This window comes from Seriola lalandi, unplaced genomic scaffold (assembly GCF_002814215.2).
Source record: "Seriola lalandi dorsalis isolate HSWRI2012SDOR001 ecotype SW California unplaced genomic scaffold, Sedor1 jcf7180002054357, whole genome shotgun sequence".
In the NCBI taxonomy this organism is placed as follows: Eukaryota; Metazoa; Chordata; class Actinopteri; order Carangiformes; family Carangidae; genus Seriola; species Seriola lalandi.
In genome coordinates, this window is record NW_019524910.1 from 978,656 (window position 1) to 997,048 (window position 18,393).

At 43.4% G+C, this 18,393-nt stretch overlaps 1 protein-coding gene across 1 annotated transcript; it reads left to right on the top strand.

The window, feature by feature from the left end:
• The first annotated feature begins 1,795 nt into the window (after positions 1–1,795).
• Positions 1,796–17,768, top strand: gnptab (N-acetylglucosamine-1-phosphate transferase subunits alpha and beta). Its single transcript, XM_023408238.2, has 17 exons — positions 1,796–2,020; positions 3,093–3,157; positions 3,286–3,420; positions 8,946–9,107; positions 9,280–9,459; positions 9,726–9,896; positions 10,015–10,138; positions 10,232–10,447; positions 10,862–11,931; positions 12,020–12,219; positions 12,314–12,533; positions 12,638–12,751; positions 12,856–12,941; positions 13,013–13,111; positions 13,200–13,367; positions 14,490–14,580; positions 16,321–17,768. The coding sequence occupies exons 1-17, from the start codon at positions 1,861–1,863 to the stop codon at positions 16,390–16,392; spliced, it is 3,333 nt and encodes a 1,110-aa protein (XP_023264006.2). The 5' UTR covers positions 1,796–1,860; the 3' UTR covers positions 16,393–17,768.
• The last annotated feature ends 625 nt before the right edge of the window (positions 17,769–18,393 follow it).

The window sequence follows — 18,393 nt, forward strand, 5'->3', positions numbered from 1 at the left end:
AAGGTATTGAGGATGAACCCGGAACATGTGGTGCAGGATCACAGCCAGAAGACTCCCAGCTCGCACTTCTAATCAAGATTTTCGGAGTATAATGAGTACAAAGTGCCTGACATGTTGCCAACCTTAAGAAACTGTTGTTTGAAGAGTTTTTTTTGTTTGTTTGGCTTGGTTCACTCCGGGGACACTTGACTCAGCAGACAAGGAGTTTACTGGCAGACCAGAAAAATTGCATCCTCCCTAGTTTAAGGAAGTGAGATCATGGAGAAGGACTTTGGTTTGTCTGAAAGAAATTCTGGAAATTTTTCAAATAAATCAGAATGAAGGCCAGACGCCAACCTTTGATTACAAGATGATGCGAGCAAGAGAAACCTTTATTTTAATTATGAAAGCCAAAAATGTTCAAATTTACTGTGTTTTCTCCTTCCAGACCAGGTCTAACTTACAAACCTCTACATTTACATTGAATATGATCAAGAAATATACTTCAGAAAACTGTTTAAAACACAGTTTCTCATTTGTGAAAGCTTTATTTTATTTATGAAAACAGAAAACACCAAGTGTGACGGCCCCTCAGCTTGGTTTCCTGCTGTGGCTCCTCTTGTCTTCAGGGCTGCAGACCAATTGACGACCGTAATCAGCAGCATGGGACACACCTGGGCCGATGCCTCATCACCTGTGTGTACGGCCTTGCCTTTCTTTCGGTGCATCCTGGATATATTCGATCACATCCTGTGATTTCTCCCTTGCTATTCACTTTCCTCTTTGGCTATCCCTTTAAACTCTTAACATTTGCTTCCCCAGGTGCCAGGGGCTGCTGAGTTGAGAGCATGGCAGAGTGGCCTTGCTGGAGAGACCAAGGGGAGTGGTAATAATTTATTGATATGTTTTGGTAAGAGCATGTTGTATTTGTAATGTAGATGTGTATAAGAGACAGGGGCAGCAGAACAATTGAAGACCTTAATCGGCAGCATAGGACACACCTGGGCACAGTGTCAGATGTGGCAGATCTCCTCACCACACACACACACACACACACACACACACACACACACACACACACACCTCTGCAGCATGAAGTTTCATTAGGTTTTTTTCCTTTTTGTTTTTACAGCACAACATCCAGCAGCACATTTTCACTTATCCACTCCCTACACGACTGACCTTACAGATTCCTCCCATTTACTTTTTGTGTTTATTTTGATCATTTTCTTGGAAATAAACAAGTTTATTTAGTATACCCATGCTCCTTCCATCTTTTTGTGCAGAGAGCCAGGCTGTAACATCTGCATCTGGATCAAAATCCACTATAGGCCTATTTAGGCTTGTCAAATCTGTCAAAAAACAGTTTAAAACATCGTTTGAGATTTGTAAAAAAAAAAAAAAATTTTCTTTTCTGTAAAACAAGTGTCTGTAGCAGCTTGAAATAAATTTCTTATGAGGTGAAAAAGTCGTTTTGCATTTTGCGCTGACTGAAATGATCAACTCGTATGACAATACAAATCTTAAAACCCACACAGCTTGTTGAACCACAAAGAGGATTTGACTTTGAAGGAAGGTGTTTCCTGTGTGTTTACCACCGATATGTTATGGCCGATAAAGAGGAGCGGTCTGTTCTTCTCGTGTTAACCGCAGACACACGGAGGGGCTCGATGCAACACTTGTGTGAAGGAAACTGTTTGCTGAATGTGTGAACTTGACTCATTTCATGCATATAACTATTTTTAAATTAACGGAGCTCATCTCAATAGGAGTATAAAATGTAAAATTAAAGTTCTTTTTTTTTTCTTTATCTTTTCCCCCTGTCCGTCGGTTTGCAGTGTTAAACCAGAATGCCTGCTGTCCCACTGCATCATAGCGCCCATGCTGGCGCTGGACCCCGCTCTGCCAGCCAACGTTACACTCAAAGAGCTGCCGTCACTCTCTCCCTCGCTCTCTGCTGCCAAAGAGCTGCTGCTGATGAACAAACCCTTCCACCCGTCCACCACCGCCTCTGTGGTCGTCTTCCATTCGCAGGCTGACGGTAAAAAGAACAAAAAAAACACACAAAATGAATCCAGAAACATCAACATTTGTTTTTAGGAATAAAGCGTGTGAGAGAAAGCGAGAGATTCTGCTGGGTGAGCAACAAAAAAACACTGGCGGTGTAATAACTGAACCCAGCAGGAACATTATCACTGAGATGTGAAAAGTTATTTACAATGCAAAAAAAAAAAAAAAGTTATTTGAAGTGCGATTAATGAGTAACCAGGAAGTGATGGTGTGTGGTGGGAGTGGGAGAAAAGCAGCATGATGATCAGTAGAGTGAAACTGAGAGCTGGGGTGGGATGATATGACCAGTTTGATTGTTTCTTTTCCAGCAAGAGTCACAACTCTCTAAATGGACTCTTGTTTGTGACACATGCGGGACCTTGTGCAGGCGTCGTATCCAGCAGTTCACCTGCAGTGGAACATTGTGGTTTTTCAAAAAGAGAAAGAATGGCAGAAATAGGTCAGATAGTTTAACTGCAGGAAAAGTAAATGTATCAGCGTGTTTCTCAGAAAGCCCAGGAATTGTGTTTGTGTCGGTTTTGATATAAAGTGACTGAATTCTCAGCCTTTGTGGTGGGACTGAGGTGACGCTGCCTCCACCCTGACACCCATCACTCCCCCAGTCCCCCCTCCCTTTTGTGGCTGTTTTTTTTTTTTTTCTTTTTTTTTCCTCTTTAAGTATCGTGTGTGTGTGTAGTATAAAATGAATAATGGGTGGCGTGGAGCTGAGGCTCTTAATTGTATTTAAGCAGCACGTTGACCGAGATGGCTTCATGGCAGTTTATCAGAGTGTATACATTGACAATCCTTCACGGCTGGGTGTTGGAACTGTGCAACTGCTCAAGCGATGAGCTGCACCTGTTCATTTGTTCAGTGTGTTTGACAGAGTATGACTCATTCATGTCGTCAACCAACACTTCAAGTCGTCAGTCTGGTTTGTGACACCAGAAAGTCTGTGTGTGTGTGTGTGTGTATGTATGTATGTATGTGTGTTTTAGAGACTATATCTGTACACATGAAGACATATTGACATTGTGTTGTTGTTTATTCATTGGTCTTCACAGCTGATAAAGCCTATACAGATGTGTCCAAAGAAGATCAGAAATTCTCTGTGTCCAGATGTTACCTGGTGAGTTCACAACTGTTGTCTGGGTCTGATTTCACATACATCCTCAGCAGATCCTCCTGTCCTCTCTGAAGGTTACACAGCGCTGGTGTGGGACATGTTAGTGTACTTGTGCGTTGTGTGTTTTGCAGACGACGGATAAAGAGGCTCCAGGCCTGATCCGCATGCAGGCTCTGGCCTACCTGAGCGGCTTCCCAGCATCCTTCAAGGAGACGGAGCCGCTGAGAGTCAAACTGCCATCTGTCATAACCAACAAGATCAAACAGGTACGATCTCCTCAGTGATTACATTAGTGAGGTGAACTTTGTTTATTTTTTGTTAATAATTGGAAAAAGAAACATGCAGAAATAAGTGTTCAGAAGTTTGTAATTTCACTTGCAGTGATTCATATTTTTTTTTTTCACCCAGTGTGGCTTTTATTTTGAAATCATTCTTTTATCATTATTACAGAATTGATAAAACCACAGTGTAACCTGGGAAAATGTTATAAATCACTGAAACATCCAGTAAGTGCTTAAAAAGGAGGATATTTTAAGTTTGTTACAAAACAGCAGGTGGCAGAGTTGGACACAATAGGTGCAAAGTCAACACTCATTGCTTTTCTTTAATTAATGGTGTTACTTACCTGATGAGGAGACTGTGCATTATTTCCGTAAGGTTTTTTGGACGTTGTGTCATGAGTGACGAGGTAAAAGGAAACTTTAACTTCACTGACTTTGCCACCAGATGTCGCTCTTACAGTGTCTTACCTCAGTGCTGAAGGATGATTGTACATCATTATTACTTCAGACATATACTGTGTTGTTTTTTTTGTGTGTGTGTGAGCACAAATTCAGCTTTTGGTATTTTTATACATAATAGGAGCATAATCTAAGAGTGGCCTAATCACAAATGTCCAATCCTCCTTGGAGAGGGGGTTTGTGCTGTTCCGCTAAATACAGTCTTTTTCTATTTTAAACAGTTATGCTGTGATGTGGATAAAGAGCCTGTGTTTAGCTCGGCAGCTGGCAGCTTGCGTCTAATAATTTTTCACTAATCACAACTGTATATTTTGAGGGGGAGGAATGCCACTAACGAGAGTGGATTACTCTGAAATAATCAAAGAAAACAAAACGGCGAAGGCTGGAGCTGAGTTGACCCCGTCACACCAGCAGGCGTGGGATATTATACTCACATGGCCGATGAGACTTAATAATATAATCTGATGAGTCGGATTTATGTGAGAACGTAAAGAGACGAGAGCGCGCTGATGCTAGCAAGACTGTGTGACAGGGAGGAGCAGGAAACCCGGTGATGCTCATCTGGGAGGCAATAAAGCTCAAGAGAAACAAAACACAAATAAAAGAAAAAGTAAATATATGCAAATAACTTTAGATAAAAATACAAATGTCAAAGGAAAGAAGCAAAATGTGTAAAAATGTAATAGAAATAAGTTAAAAAAAAAAAAAAATCTTGGGATACTTTGGATTTTCCTTCTTGTTTTAAATGCTAATTTAAAAAAAAAAACAAAATGTAATAATCCTTTTAAATACTGTTTGAAAGGTGTTTTTTTACAACTGAAACAGAGTTAATTCTTAGCCTTTCAATTCAAGGTCTACTTACTTACTCTTTCCAGAGGATTTATCCACATCACATGGTCTTCATCAGCAGAGGGAGTTTGCTCTGTCGTCAGCGAATGTCGAATAATAATGTTTATATAAAATAATGGAATAATTTTAACTTCCACGTTTCCCTTTATCTCCCTCTGTCCGTGAAGGCCATGTGATATGATCAAAAGCACCTGAAAAAGCTAATAAGTGGACCTTGAGTTGACATTGTTTTGTCAAAAAAATCTGGTTTTCCTCTCACTCCAGAACTTACAGAAAATACAAAGACGGATCACAATCAACAAAAGATGAAACAGTCCGTGATACGTTGGACCGAGTTACATGTTTTTTAAAATGAGGGTGAAAACCTGCAAAACCTCAAATATATAAACATACTGTATGTAATAGTCACAGTTGTACAAGAATCTATAAACTAGCTGCTACTCCGACCCTCAGGGGAGTCAGAAGCGCTGTAACTTTGTATGTGATGATATGTAGCTTAACGGCATTTAACCTACATATCATCATCATCACCATCATCATCATCATTGAACCCAGTTGTCCCATCATTCCCTGCATTTGTCTCCAGGTTTGCTCCCGGTCATGTGATAATAACCAGCGGCATTCAGGCTGTAACCTTAGCTGGCGGTGCGGGGGTTAACATTAGAACAACTGTTTGGTGTGGCGTGGCGCCAGCCAGCACGCTGAAAGGTCACCAAGATTTTACTGACCCCCCCCGCGTGACTCTCAGACACACCCTGGCATCTTGTATACATGTATTTATACCTTATTACCTGCTTGAGACTAGGTTTGATATTTTGTAAGTGGTTGAAGCTGGAAGTTGCAGGACTAAAATGGGGAAGTGTGTGTGTGTGTGTTGTGTTGGAGATGATACTGAGACATCTGAAGCCGCTCAGAGTCCAGGAAAGAGGATGGAAAGTGTGTGAGCGTGTTTGCCGTCGGAGGGATTCTAGGTACACAATGCACAGGTTGGATTTCAAGGTGTTTCCTGGTGTCGCCGGGCCAGTTCTGTGAAAGAGGGATGATGTGCATAGTGTGGAAGGAGAGGCTGAGCAGTGAGAGAAGGTCGGTATTTATAGCCGGTGTTAGACCGAGTGCTATGGTGATGAAAGCTGCCCCACAGCCCCGATCATCTGCCCGTGCTGTCGTCTGTCGAGACCTGCCCCGAGTGTTTGTGTGAGAGCCTGCTGATGTGTTTGTATCAGCGTGTGTTTTAATGTGAGGCCTGCGGGCGTCCACACGGTGGCTCGTCTCCTCCATGAAGGAAGATTCAAGATTCAAAGGTTTTAATTCTCACATGCTCATATATGTGCGGAGTGGTGTGTGGTCTTAAAGACAGTAAATAATTATAATTGGGATAAGCCAAAATAAGAAAAATAAAATATAAAGATTTAAAGAATTACAGATATGCAGTATTTAATATATATTCATATTAAGATGTTAAAATGTATATTGTCACAGTGTGAATGTGGGCTGATGCCTCAGTGCAGAGATGCAGCTCATTGGCTATGAAACTTCAGCATAATGTTTTTAAATAAAGCTTCAAATAGTCATTTTTTTCATCAGCATTTAATTGGCTGGTTATTTCTTAATTAACTGTTTAATTATTCAAATCTTCACACTTGAGAAACTGAAACCAGGGTTTCGTTTTGCTTAAAACTGACTCACATTATTGATTAATTATCAGCATTGTTGCAAATATATTTTCTGCTGATCAACTGATTAATGACTTAATGATCCAGTTTTTGGTAAAAAAAAATAAACTCAGTCATGTAGCTCTAGGAAGGAGTTAATAACACATCTGTAATAACTCCAGCTGTGTCTCGTCCTTTTCCCACTGTAGAAGCATTAGTGCTTCAGTCTCCTCAGTCGGGGTTTTAGACCTGACCTCTGGACTCGGCGGGTGATGCAGGATGACGCAGCGTCCTCGGCGCTGCATGCCATCTGCGAGAAACGATCACTCACCACTGAGTTAATTAGTTTACCCAGAGGGTCAACTCAGTTTTTTTAGACTAATTACATTTTCTTCTCTCATACAAGCCACAGTGATCACAGTTTATAATGTGATGAAAGTAAAATACACATGGGGCATGTTAATACTGTGGTGTGGAGTAACTGTAGCTGCTGCCTGGAGGACGTGACAGTGAGCTGATGAAGCTTTTTCAACATTAAATTTCACCTGCAGTACGAGCACAGCTGGAGCAGCTCGTCTTTCTCTGTCCTCTCCATCATAACTATCACATTCCTCCATATTTTTTAATGCTGCTCGACATTGAATGACAGTTTTCTTTTTCTAGATGAGACAAATAAAAATTGTAACAGTAGCACAAGTGCAGAATGATAAAGTCTGTAAACTGACTCAGCAGTGTTTGATATATTACAGCAATAATCGCCTGACGTTTCCTGATATTACCAGTAAGCTCGTGGTCATACCAGACCAAGAGCGGCTGTAGCAGCAAAACTGCTGAAAGTACTTAATTAAACAATGATGCATTTTTATTGCTAATGAAATCAACTTTTCTATGAGGAAGGACGTGTTATTTCTTCTTTCTAAAGTGACTCACTCGTCTTGTGAGTCTTGGTACAAGACATTTTTATTCTCAGCTTTGCTAGAAAATGAAAAAAATACTTTCTAATAAAAGACTAGGAACTAATCAATTATTGGAAAATAAATAACCACATTTAATTTGTGGTTATGGATTCCCAACATGTTGGGGGGTCTTATGACGCAGGGTAAATCTGGACCCTGTGATTTAGTTGGTAACATGTCAGAAAACTGTCCAACCAACAAATAATAAATTGGTTTATGAAACGTAATCAACACGTTCTCCAAGGACTTAAGGTTATTTCAGTTTTAACTAATTGAAAGTAATGTCTGCACTGTGATGAAGTGAGTAAACAGGCTTACGTGTTTACAGGCAGGCGAGTGCCTGCGTGAGGCCACCACACACCTCTGCTTTGTGTGCATGTGTTAGAGCATTATCAAGACTATAAAGAGAGCTATAATAAAAATGGCAACGTGATCCGGGGCTTGCCGTCTCCTGACTGGACCCCGCTGTGTGTATAAGTCTCAGAAATCCTCCTCACCTAAAAACAGGAGCAGAGACGAGCGGACGAGTGGAGGCGGAGCACGAGCTCATGTGAGATGTTTGGGTTCAGTCTTTTTCTGGGAAGCTCAGAGTTTGAGAGAGGAGGGACAGATGGTTTAAAGCAGACAAGGCCATGGGTAACTCTCTCACATGCAACACATACACACACACACACACACACACACACACACACACACACACACACACACACACACAGTCCTGATGCCTCACATAGCTCCCCTGAGGTCAGACAGAGAGCCACCTCCTTGATACCCCCATGGATAAGATGACATCACAGAATTTTCTGAACTCTCACCCCCTTAAACACACACACACAAACTTTCTCTCTCTCAAGGCTACAGCAGATGCTTCCACACAAGCATCATAGCTGCCCTATAGGTATGAGGTCAGAGGTCACGCTGTGTGCTTCATGCCCAAATCACATTAAGTCTTGTCATTTTTTCCGCTCAGTCGTCTCCGACTTTCTCCGTCCTGCTGTCCCGATGATGGGCTCATGCTCTGTCACAAGCCTGGCCCTGAGGCTAAATCACGTAGCTCAGCATGTGACTTCATCCCTGAGAAATTACTGTTCAGGGATTTTCCACAGTGCATGTGGTGATTTTTATTTTTTTGACTTTAAGGGGAAACTAGAGATTTTGCATGTTGACAGTGAAGTCACCCGATAAAGGCTGTGTCCCCTGAGACTCTGGAGTGAACTGAGAACTTGAGGCTTTTCAGCTTGGAGACATTGTTATTTTAGCATGTTAGCATGCTAACATATGCTAATTAGCACTTAACACACAGTACGGCAGAGGCTGAGGGGAATGTCATTAGTTTTACAGTCACAGTCTACAGCAATTCTTCCAGCAGTTGTCAAGATGGTTCATTCAAATCCAAAAATGTCAACCTCATAGTGGTGGTTGAGGAGAAATCACTGGATCATGAAAGCCTTTACATAATTCTGTGTTTGGAGCTTGACCAATAAGAGGGACTAAAAAAAATCTTGTTTTTAAATGTTCGTATTTAGTAGGTTCAAAATTACTGGAGTGTCATGCAAGCAGATAACACCTGACCGTTTGTTTCTTTGTCCCTCAGTTTGAGTTGTACTCTGAGGCGAGCATCGCCCTGCTCCACCTGAAGACCCCACAGGACTTCTCTGATCTGACGCAGCAGGCTAAAAAGAACCTGACCCTGGATGGGAAAGAGTTAACCATCAGCCCCGCCTACTTGTTCTGGGACCTGACCGCTATCTCACAGGTACGACTGGTCCATCCTGTCCCTTTTTATATGCATTAAAATATGGATATTAAAGTAATGAAGGCCATGTGTCTTGGTAGGGCTGAAACCCTGTTGGTTTGTTGTGAACAATAATATCCCCATAGACGGAGAGTAGTAATTGTTCAGCTCTTTCTCTGTTTGTCCTCTTCAGTCCAAACAGGATGAAGATGTTTCAGCCAGCAGATTCGAGGACAATGAGGAGCTCCGCTATTCGCTGCGCTCGGTGGAGAGACACGCCCCCTGGGTGCGTCACATCTTCATCGTCACTAACGGGCAGATTCCCTCCTGGCTCAACCTGGATAACCCCAGAGTTACTGTTGTCACACATCAGGTAAAATTTAAGCCTCGACTTCTCCCACACTGCACTCTGTTTTAGTGTTGGACTGTGGGGCCTATTTTTAATCTTATGTCAAGTATTAAGGTTAAAAAGCAATTTAATAATTCTGATATATCTGGAGCACATTCCACACCGTCAAATAAACAAACACATTTCTTTAGGGATTGTCTTGAGACTCGCAGAAAATAATGGTTCCATAAATGGTTTGCAAACGAAACATTATTTTACTCTCGTATAATTAGTTTTTCTTTGACTTGTAGGATGTCTTCCTGAACAACAGCCACCTTCCCACCTTCAGCTCCCCCGCCATAGAGACACACATCCACCGCATCCCAGGGCTCTCCCAGAAGTTTATTTACCTCAACGATGACGTGATGTTTGGCAAGGACGTCTGGCCGGACGACTTCTACAGCCACTCCAAAGGACAGAAGGTGTGAACACAACATGAAAAGTGCTCACAGTGAGGTTCAGGTGGAAATCTGTGCCGCAGTTTGATGATGAAATGCTACAAACTGACCTTCAATCTCATCTTTTCTCACTTCTCTGCAGGTGTATCTCACCTGGCCTGTTCCCAACTGTGCTGAGGGCTGCCCAGGATCCTGGATCAAAGATGGGTACTGTGACAAAGCCTGCAACAACTCTGCGTGTGACTGGGATGGAGGAGACTGCTCCGGTAAAAAGAAACACTGTCGTGTGTGTGTGTGAGTGTGAATAATCTTGTTTTTGTCGTGCGTGTCTAATGTGCCATTCCCTCTCTCTCTGACAGGTGCAGCTGGGAATAGTCGCTTCGGCGCAGGGGTCGGTGTCGGCGTGCCCGGTGGAGCTGGTGGACAGGTGTGGCAGTTTGCAGGTGGTATGGGAGGTCTTGGGGGGACGTCCTACTGTAACCAAGGCTGTGCCAACTCTTGGCTGGCGGACAAGTTCTGTGACCAAGCCTGCAATGTGCTTTCATGTGGCTTTGATGTGGGCGACTGTGGCCAAGGTGAGTTTAAAGCAATTATACTGTGATGATGTTTTCTTTACACAGACGCATTTGGTGCATGTCAGATTAAAGGATTAGTTCAGTGACAGTCCGTATTTGTCTTACTGTCATTAAATCCTGTGAAAAGAACAAAACAAACAGGAACTGATTTTGAACGATTGTTGTTTGTTTTGGAAAAAAAAACACTGACATGTTCCTTCATTACCATGAACACACACTGTAGTTTATTTAGTTTCAATCCCACATACACTGTCCTGCTGCCGTAAATACTCACTAGAGCTCTGAATTGGTATTAATCCACAGCTGAAAATAGTTCCCAAGCAATACGCCTTTAACTCCACTTTTTGTTTCTACCGATAAAAAATCTAGAGTATCGCCTTATATTACATGATCATGTGTGTGTGATGTCCGCAGAGCACTTTGGCGAGCTGCACCGTGTGACCCTGCGGAGGAACCAGAGCCTCTACACACTCCCAGCGGGCGAGGTCAGGCCATATTTCAGCTTTAATGGACTCGCTCGCAGAGTCTCTGAGGCCCACGTCAGCGACAGCCCCGTGGTCCGCCACACCTCCGTCGCCAACAAATGGAAGACCGTTCACTTGCTTCTTTATCCCGGCCACAACGCCAGCCAGATCCAGTACAACCTCACGTTCCAAAGAGAAGACGACACGGAGTTCACGATGACCTTCGGCGTAGCTGTCGACACCCGCGAGGTTCCTCAGGCGAACGTGTCCAAGACTGCGAGCAAAGACACCGGCAAAGAGGCGAAGCCGACGTCAACTCCTGAGCCAGTGTTTCCTTTCTCAGATATTCCTGAGGACAAACGGGGTCCTAAGATCCAGAGGAGGCGGCCTGGCGAACCTCACGTTGTCATAGAGGTTCCTTCACTCAATGTGTCACTTTTACCGGCTGTTGTCCGCAGCGAGCTGCAAAAGCTGGAGGAGAAGCTTCTGACCGGTGACATTACTGTGAAGGGTTATAATCTCACGAAGGCTGAACTTCTTAAGCCTTACAAGATGCTGGCTGAACAGCAGCAGGTCGTCCATTCACAGGCAGCTAATGAGGGTGCAGCCAAGGTCCAGGCGAAGCCCTATAAAGACTTGGAGGCAGAGTTAGAACCACCTGTGGAAGAGAAAGCTGGAAATATTATTCAGAAAAATCTAAACTCAAAACAAGAGAAGTCCAGGAAAATCGAGACGGTGCAAGGCCCCCCGGTCACGCCTCTCATCCCCGTCCATATTGATGATAAGCATAAGGTAGAGTTTGAAAAACCCACATCTCACCCTCTGAATGCTGCCATTGAGAGGCCAATGACGTCCAAACTGCTGAGCAGCATTTCCAAAATCAGAAGCGCTGAGAGTCACGATGAGCCGGCCAACGCTGCGGGAGGAGCTCCGGTCGGGAGGAGACTCCAGCACTTCACCTCCTCAGACCGAGGCTTTCTGCCGTGGGAGAGGAGGAAGTACTTTCAGGCGCTCCTCGAGGTCAGTAGAGCCTACACTTAGACTGTTTACCTGCGGTCATGCATTTTAATTTCTTTTAGATATGACGTCCTTTATGTCGATTCTACAGGAAGAGGAACGTCTGCAGAAAGAGCTGCTGTATGCGACTGGCGGTGGCGCCACTGGTCGAAGGCTGCAGGACACTTTTGCCGACTCCCTCCGTTACGTCAACAAGCTGCTCAACGGCCAGTTTGGCTTCACGTCCCGCAAAGTCCCCGCACACATGCCTCACATGATCGACCGACTCATCATGCAGGAGCTGCAGGACACGTGAGGCGCACTGTGAAATGTCGTTTGAATAGGTCTGTAGGTATTCCCTCCCGAAGAGGCGGCGTCTCGAACTGATCTGTGCTCTGTCCTTCAGATTCCCGGTGGAGTTCGACAAGACGTCAGGCCACCGCGTGCGTCACTCAGAAGACATGCAGTTCGCCTTTTCGTACTTCTACTTCCTGATGAGCGCTCAGCAGCAGCTCAACGTCTCTGAGGTGTTTGACGAGATCGACACCGATCATTCGGGCATCCTGTCCGACCGAGAGATTCGAACACTCGCCACCAGGATCCACGAGCTCCCCCTCAGCCTCCAGGTCAGTCCTGGCTGTGAACACATCTTCTCACACTAACATTTACTAGAATCCTTGTGGTTTTTGAAGCTTATGTGTGTGTGTGTGTGTATTGTTTTTCTTTGTAGGACCTGACAGGCCTGGAGCAGATGTTGATAAACTGCTCCAAGACTCTCCCGACCAACCTGACCCAGCTCCACCTGGTGAACCCCACTCAGGAGACCTACTATGACCCCAGCATGGTGAATGACTTTGGGGGGAAACAAAACAGAAAACCTGAATATGCACTTGTAATGTTGCATTAGCTGAATTATTTGGCTGAGATTCTGTATTTTTGCATCCACAGCCTCCTGTTACAAAAGGCCTCGTCCTTTACTGCAAGCCCATCACCGAGCGCATCCACAAAGCCTTCAGAGACCAGAACAAGTACAAGTATGTCTTAACACAGTCTGATACTGATATTCTCTTTGGTTGCTGTTGCTAACATGTCTTTTGTTGGACAGGTTCGAGATCATGGGAGAGGAGGAGATAGCTTTCAAGATGGTGCGAACCAACGTGTCGCACGTGGTCGGACAGTTGGACGACATAAGGAAGAATCCGAGGTGAGGACGACTCTATGTTCATCTTGGTTTTTTTGGGTTTTTTTGCCATATTTTTTGAACAAACTAACGTTCTGCCAATCCCCAACAGGAAGTTCATCTGTCTGAACGATAACATCGACCACACCCACAAGGACGCTGCCACAGTCAAAGCCGTGCTCAGAGACTTCTACGAGTCCATGTTCCCGCTGCCGTCCCAGTTCGAGCTGCCCAGAGAGTATCGCAACAGGTTCCTGCACATGGAGGAGCTCCAGGAATGGTGCGTTATGAATTTTAAATATCGAACGAATTGCAATGAAATTTTGCACAGATGTCACCTGATTTTGTTTCCTCTAGCGCCACCATGAGGTGAAAGGTTTGTCCATTAACAAGAGAGGACATTCCCATCAGCCTCAGCTGTGCCTCGAGTTAGTTGTTTCTTTGACAACATGCTGAATTAAGATGGGGTAACATGTTAAACGTTATACCTTCTAAACATCAGCATGTCGGGATGCCGATGTGAGTACAACCTCACAGCCTCAAGTGTGGCTGATTATCTTTATATGAAGAGAGGACACGACTTGTTTTGTCCGAGCCACAGTCCAGAACCCAAAGAAACTCAGTTTACACTGATAGGAAACAGAAAAGGCTTGAAATCCTCACATGAGAGAAAATGACACAAGTGCATGTTAATAAGTGACAATTAGCTCATGTCGCCCGTTAATTGTCTGTCCACTAATTGAGTTGTTTCATGAATACGTAGCAGATTACATGCAGTGAAAAGCACACATGCCACAGATGCACTCGGGACCTTGTTGCACGTGTGCTGGTAATTTATCGGGCTCTTTGATTTTTTTGTTTTTTTTCCCAGTCAGCCTAAGTTAAGAATTTGTGGCTGTCACCACATGGTTGTGAGTGTTGCCAGGTTGGAGCAGTGGGAATCCCTCGGGGGCTTTAGAGGGTTTTTATCAGGGATCCTGCTCCTGTGCTCGGGGGGCTTCAGCTGGAGAATGCCGGCCTCGCATAAAGACTTTAAAATTAGACCGAGCCGCCTCAGATCAGTCACTAGCTGTAGGATACCTATAAGATCATCACACAGCTGAGCCTCTCGTCTCCTCCCCTGCCTCTCCACCGTCTCCTTCTGTCTCTGGGTTTTTGAAGTGACAGGCGGATGGCGTTGGGTGATGTCACCTTGTCACCCTGTTGCCCTTCTGCCCTCTGCATACTGCCTGCTTCCGTCTTGTTACATCAGATCACAACTACGCTATCCTCCTGTAAGATGCTTCGCCTCCGACGTTTCTCACCCAATCAGGAAACGCACATTTTAAGTGTTGGATGATGTAACAAAGGAAAGGGGTCTGTCTCTTTATTTAAAAACGAACTGAACTGTGTTCTTTCCCAGGCGGGTGTATCGGGACAAGCTGAAGTTCTGGACCCACTGTGTCCTCGTGACGCTCGTCATCTTCACCGTCATGTCCTTCTTTGCCGAGCAGGTCAGTATGTCCACCTGCGACCGCTCACGGTTTATTTACACGTTCAGATAAAGACACCCCACTCACACACCTCTCGTTTTCCATGATTCACACTGGAGCTATGATTCAGGCCTCTGCTACCGAAATTCCACTGAGAGGTGCGTCCGTCTCATGTATCGTGCTAGTATGACCAGCTGAGCCAGGACCTGACTTCACAGAAATGAAAGACCCCCAGCAGTCCTCTGTGAAAGGCGAGACTTGTCTGTCTTTGTTGCCTTGGATCACTTTAACCTTCTTTGTTGCCAGCTCTCCAGCTGAAAAGGTGTCCGGCGAACATTATAGCAAAGAATTTAAAAATAGGGATAGTGTTCTTGGATTAACTTTCCTGTCAGATTCTTCCAGATTAAGGATATAAACAAATGTCAAGAACTCTTAAACAAATACTGCTCGACCCAGGTTTGACATTGAGCTCTTATGAGGCGCTCTCCTAATCCAAAGGTTTCCAGTTTCTCCTCAGCGAACCTAAAGAAAGGTTAATAGTAGCAGTGACCTGTGGAGAATTTCCTCCCCCCCACAGCAGCCTGCGGGACCAGTGTTCCCAGTGAGGAATGTGTCGGACTCGTCCACTGTCTCCATCAATGCAGAAAAAAGACGTTCGATGTGTTTTTTGGCACAAGATGAGCCTGGCTCTGCCACTGTCCAATATATTAAGACGGAGACATCTGAGTCAGCTATGAACAGTTTAACTAGAGAGATCAAAGTGTCCTCACCCCTCAGAGGGAGGTGACTGTTGTCCTTAGATTATCTTTGATTTCTGCCCTTCTTGGTCTTGATTATTGAAAAGAATTGGTCATTAATAAATTATCTTGCATATAAAATGGAGAATTTTCATTTTAACCTTTTGGTTTATGTACAGAATAAACAAACAAGGTGTAATGTGTTAATTGGTGAGCTTTAAAGGTGCTGGTCAGCTGATTTTGTTACTGCTGGACAGAGCAAGGCTAAATGTTAAGCTAAGCTAACCAGCTGCTGGCTGTAGCTTCACGGTATCAAGCTTCTCATTTAATTCTCTGCCAGAAAGTGATTATTAAGCGTATTTCCCCAAGTGTAGCTAAACTATGGAGGAGCAGGGATGTCAGAGGAAAAGTAATAAAGCATTTCCTTAATTTCATAATTTAATAGGCATTAAAAATAGTATGCTAATAATACTATTAGCTAATCGATTAGCTTAGTCATTTAGCTTCTCCATTTAGCCTTTGGGTGATACTCTGGGCCTTCAGTGCCAGTAAAACCCGATATGACTGGTCAGCTCTCCAACCAATCAGAGAGCTTTTTACAGCCCATGGCCAGTTGGGATTGTTTAACCTGGTTTTACTGCATTGAAGGTCCAGAGTGTCAGAGTGGCTAAATGACTAAGCTTAATCAGTTAGTTAATAGGAAAAGGAAAAGCAGCAGGGAAATAGTTTCTTAAATAGTTTTTCAAGTTCTATTATTTATTCATGTAGTTATGCTGTTCTTGTAAATCCATTTTTAAATCTGAGCTATTTATTGATCGATTAATCGCTCATTTCTAAATTATTTTTACAATCTCTATTAAAATATAAAATTATGGAAATGTTTTATTACTTTTCCTGTGACATCCGTGGTCCTCCATCCTAAACCCTATCCTCTATCATAGTCATCCTCTCACTGACAGACAATACTAAGCTTTCTTGTCTTTTCTAATCATTTCTAATCATGCAAGTCCACCTCTCCCTGCAGCTGATTCTGCTGAAGCGAAAGCTGTTCCCCAGACGCAGAGTGAACAGGGACACCAACCCTGAGCGGGTGTGAAAGAGGACGACTTCCCTCTCCTCTCCTTCCTATGCTTCAACCTCCACCCCTCCTCTCCTGCTCGGTAGAGAGGACAGGAGAGGATCCAGACCGGGGGACTGGGTGGAAATGGGAATCTGAAGTCCTCAGTGCTTGTGGTTGCATCAGCGCGGACGGATGATAGAGACACACGAGAGACGGCGGTGAAACATTTTTCAGATGATGATGGATGGGGCTGGCCGGTGAAGGGAATAACAGCCAAAAAGAAGAAGCCTGCACATCTTCTTTTCCGCCACTGGGGGCATCCGAGACTTTTCATACAACACACAAACGAACATAAAACACTCCCTCCACACTGCAGCACCCTCCTCTTGCCCTGTCCTCTCTGTCATTGATTGATGTGGTGTTGAGGTGTGAAAACACTTGATAGCAGCAGTTCGGGACTGCGTGTGTGTGTGTCAAAAAGTTTTACCATATAATTCACAAACTATTGTGTTTGGAGCTGGTGCTTGAAACTAAAAGTCAAATAATTGATTGACAGAAGGGAAAAAAAAAAAAAAAAACTATTTCAAAAACGCATTAATCGTTTTTGTCACTTTTCAAGGAAAAATGCCAAACATCTGTTTGTGTCTGTTGCGTTTGGCTTTTACCCCTGTGGCTTCCTTTTAAAGACATAGAGCCAGGAGTGCATATAGGATGAATAGGAATAATCCATTTAAGTGTTGGTGATTGTCTTCGTCCTTTATCTTTAAAAACATGAAAACTTGAAGTGCCTTCGTTGTTCATTCCTGCTTGTTTGAACATTTTTTTTTTGTTGGTTTTTTTTTTGTTGTTCTTTTAAATGTCTTATAAATGTTGGCCAATGCACATCACACCCTAATTTAGCGATTTCCAATGAGAATGAATGGGCCATAGGATAATATATCATTCTTACCATGGTACGAATGCAGTCGATTGTCGGAGCTACATGTCAGTGATACTACAGCTTTCATATCCGCCTGTATGTGTGTCCCCGTGGGACTCGACAGGATCGTTACTGTCTGAAATTCAGACCCCCTCAGCATGTTCTGTAACTTATTTTGGTTGTATTATTGTAACAGTGAACCAAGTGAGTGATGCACCTGATTTGAATGCTGAAGAATGTAAACATAAAAATGCTCATCACCTCTTCTCACTCTTTTCCTCTGAATGTCAGTTTTACAAACTTCTTTATTACTATAATGTTAAACTAATATGGAAGTGACTCCCAGATGCTGTCGCTGTTTTGTCAGTCATATGATGTTCAGGGTGATGTAACCAGGCGAGACAATGAGTAATGAATTAGGAAATGGGATTTCCTCAGTCTGCATCAATGCAATGTTTCCGCTGACTGAAATAAATGTGATTTGGTTCAGTCATCAGGTTGTTTTTCTTGTCCTGTGTGTGTCTGTGTGTGATATTGCACTTTTGACTTCACTATAATTACTTGACAACTATAGTTAATAGTTTACACATAATCTCTGTCTAGCTGAGCCCCCCTGTTACTTTTCAGTTTTATTATAAAATACTGTTTTGTGCCTTAAGAGGTAAAAACTATCACGTATCTCACAAAAGCAAGACTAAGAATCTGCAGCCATGCTAGCAGCTCTTAGGCATCATGAATGTTTGTAACATTTTATGGCAATCCATCCAGTAACTGATGGACTAGCTCTCCCATCCCAAGAGCCAAAGATTATATACCAGAGATAAGTATTAGAAATAAATATAAATACCATAACAATCATATCATTATTCGGCTTGATCTTGTGACCCGCTGGAGGAGGCCTGACCCCGCTGGACTAAACTATCCAACAGCATACAAAGTGCTTAAACTAGCTCCACCTCCACCAGCTACAACAGTAAAATACTATTGAATCTCTATAAACGGTGGAAAACTAATATCCTTTTTGTTGATTCTTTTATTTATGCAAGTTACTGGATGTAGCACTTTTATTATATTTACACTATAGTATTGACACTTAAGTAAAAGATCGGAGTAAATTC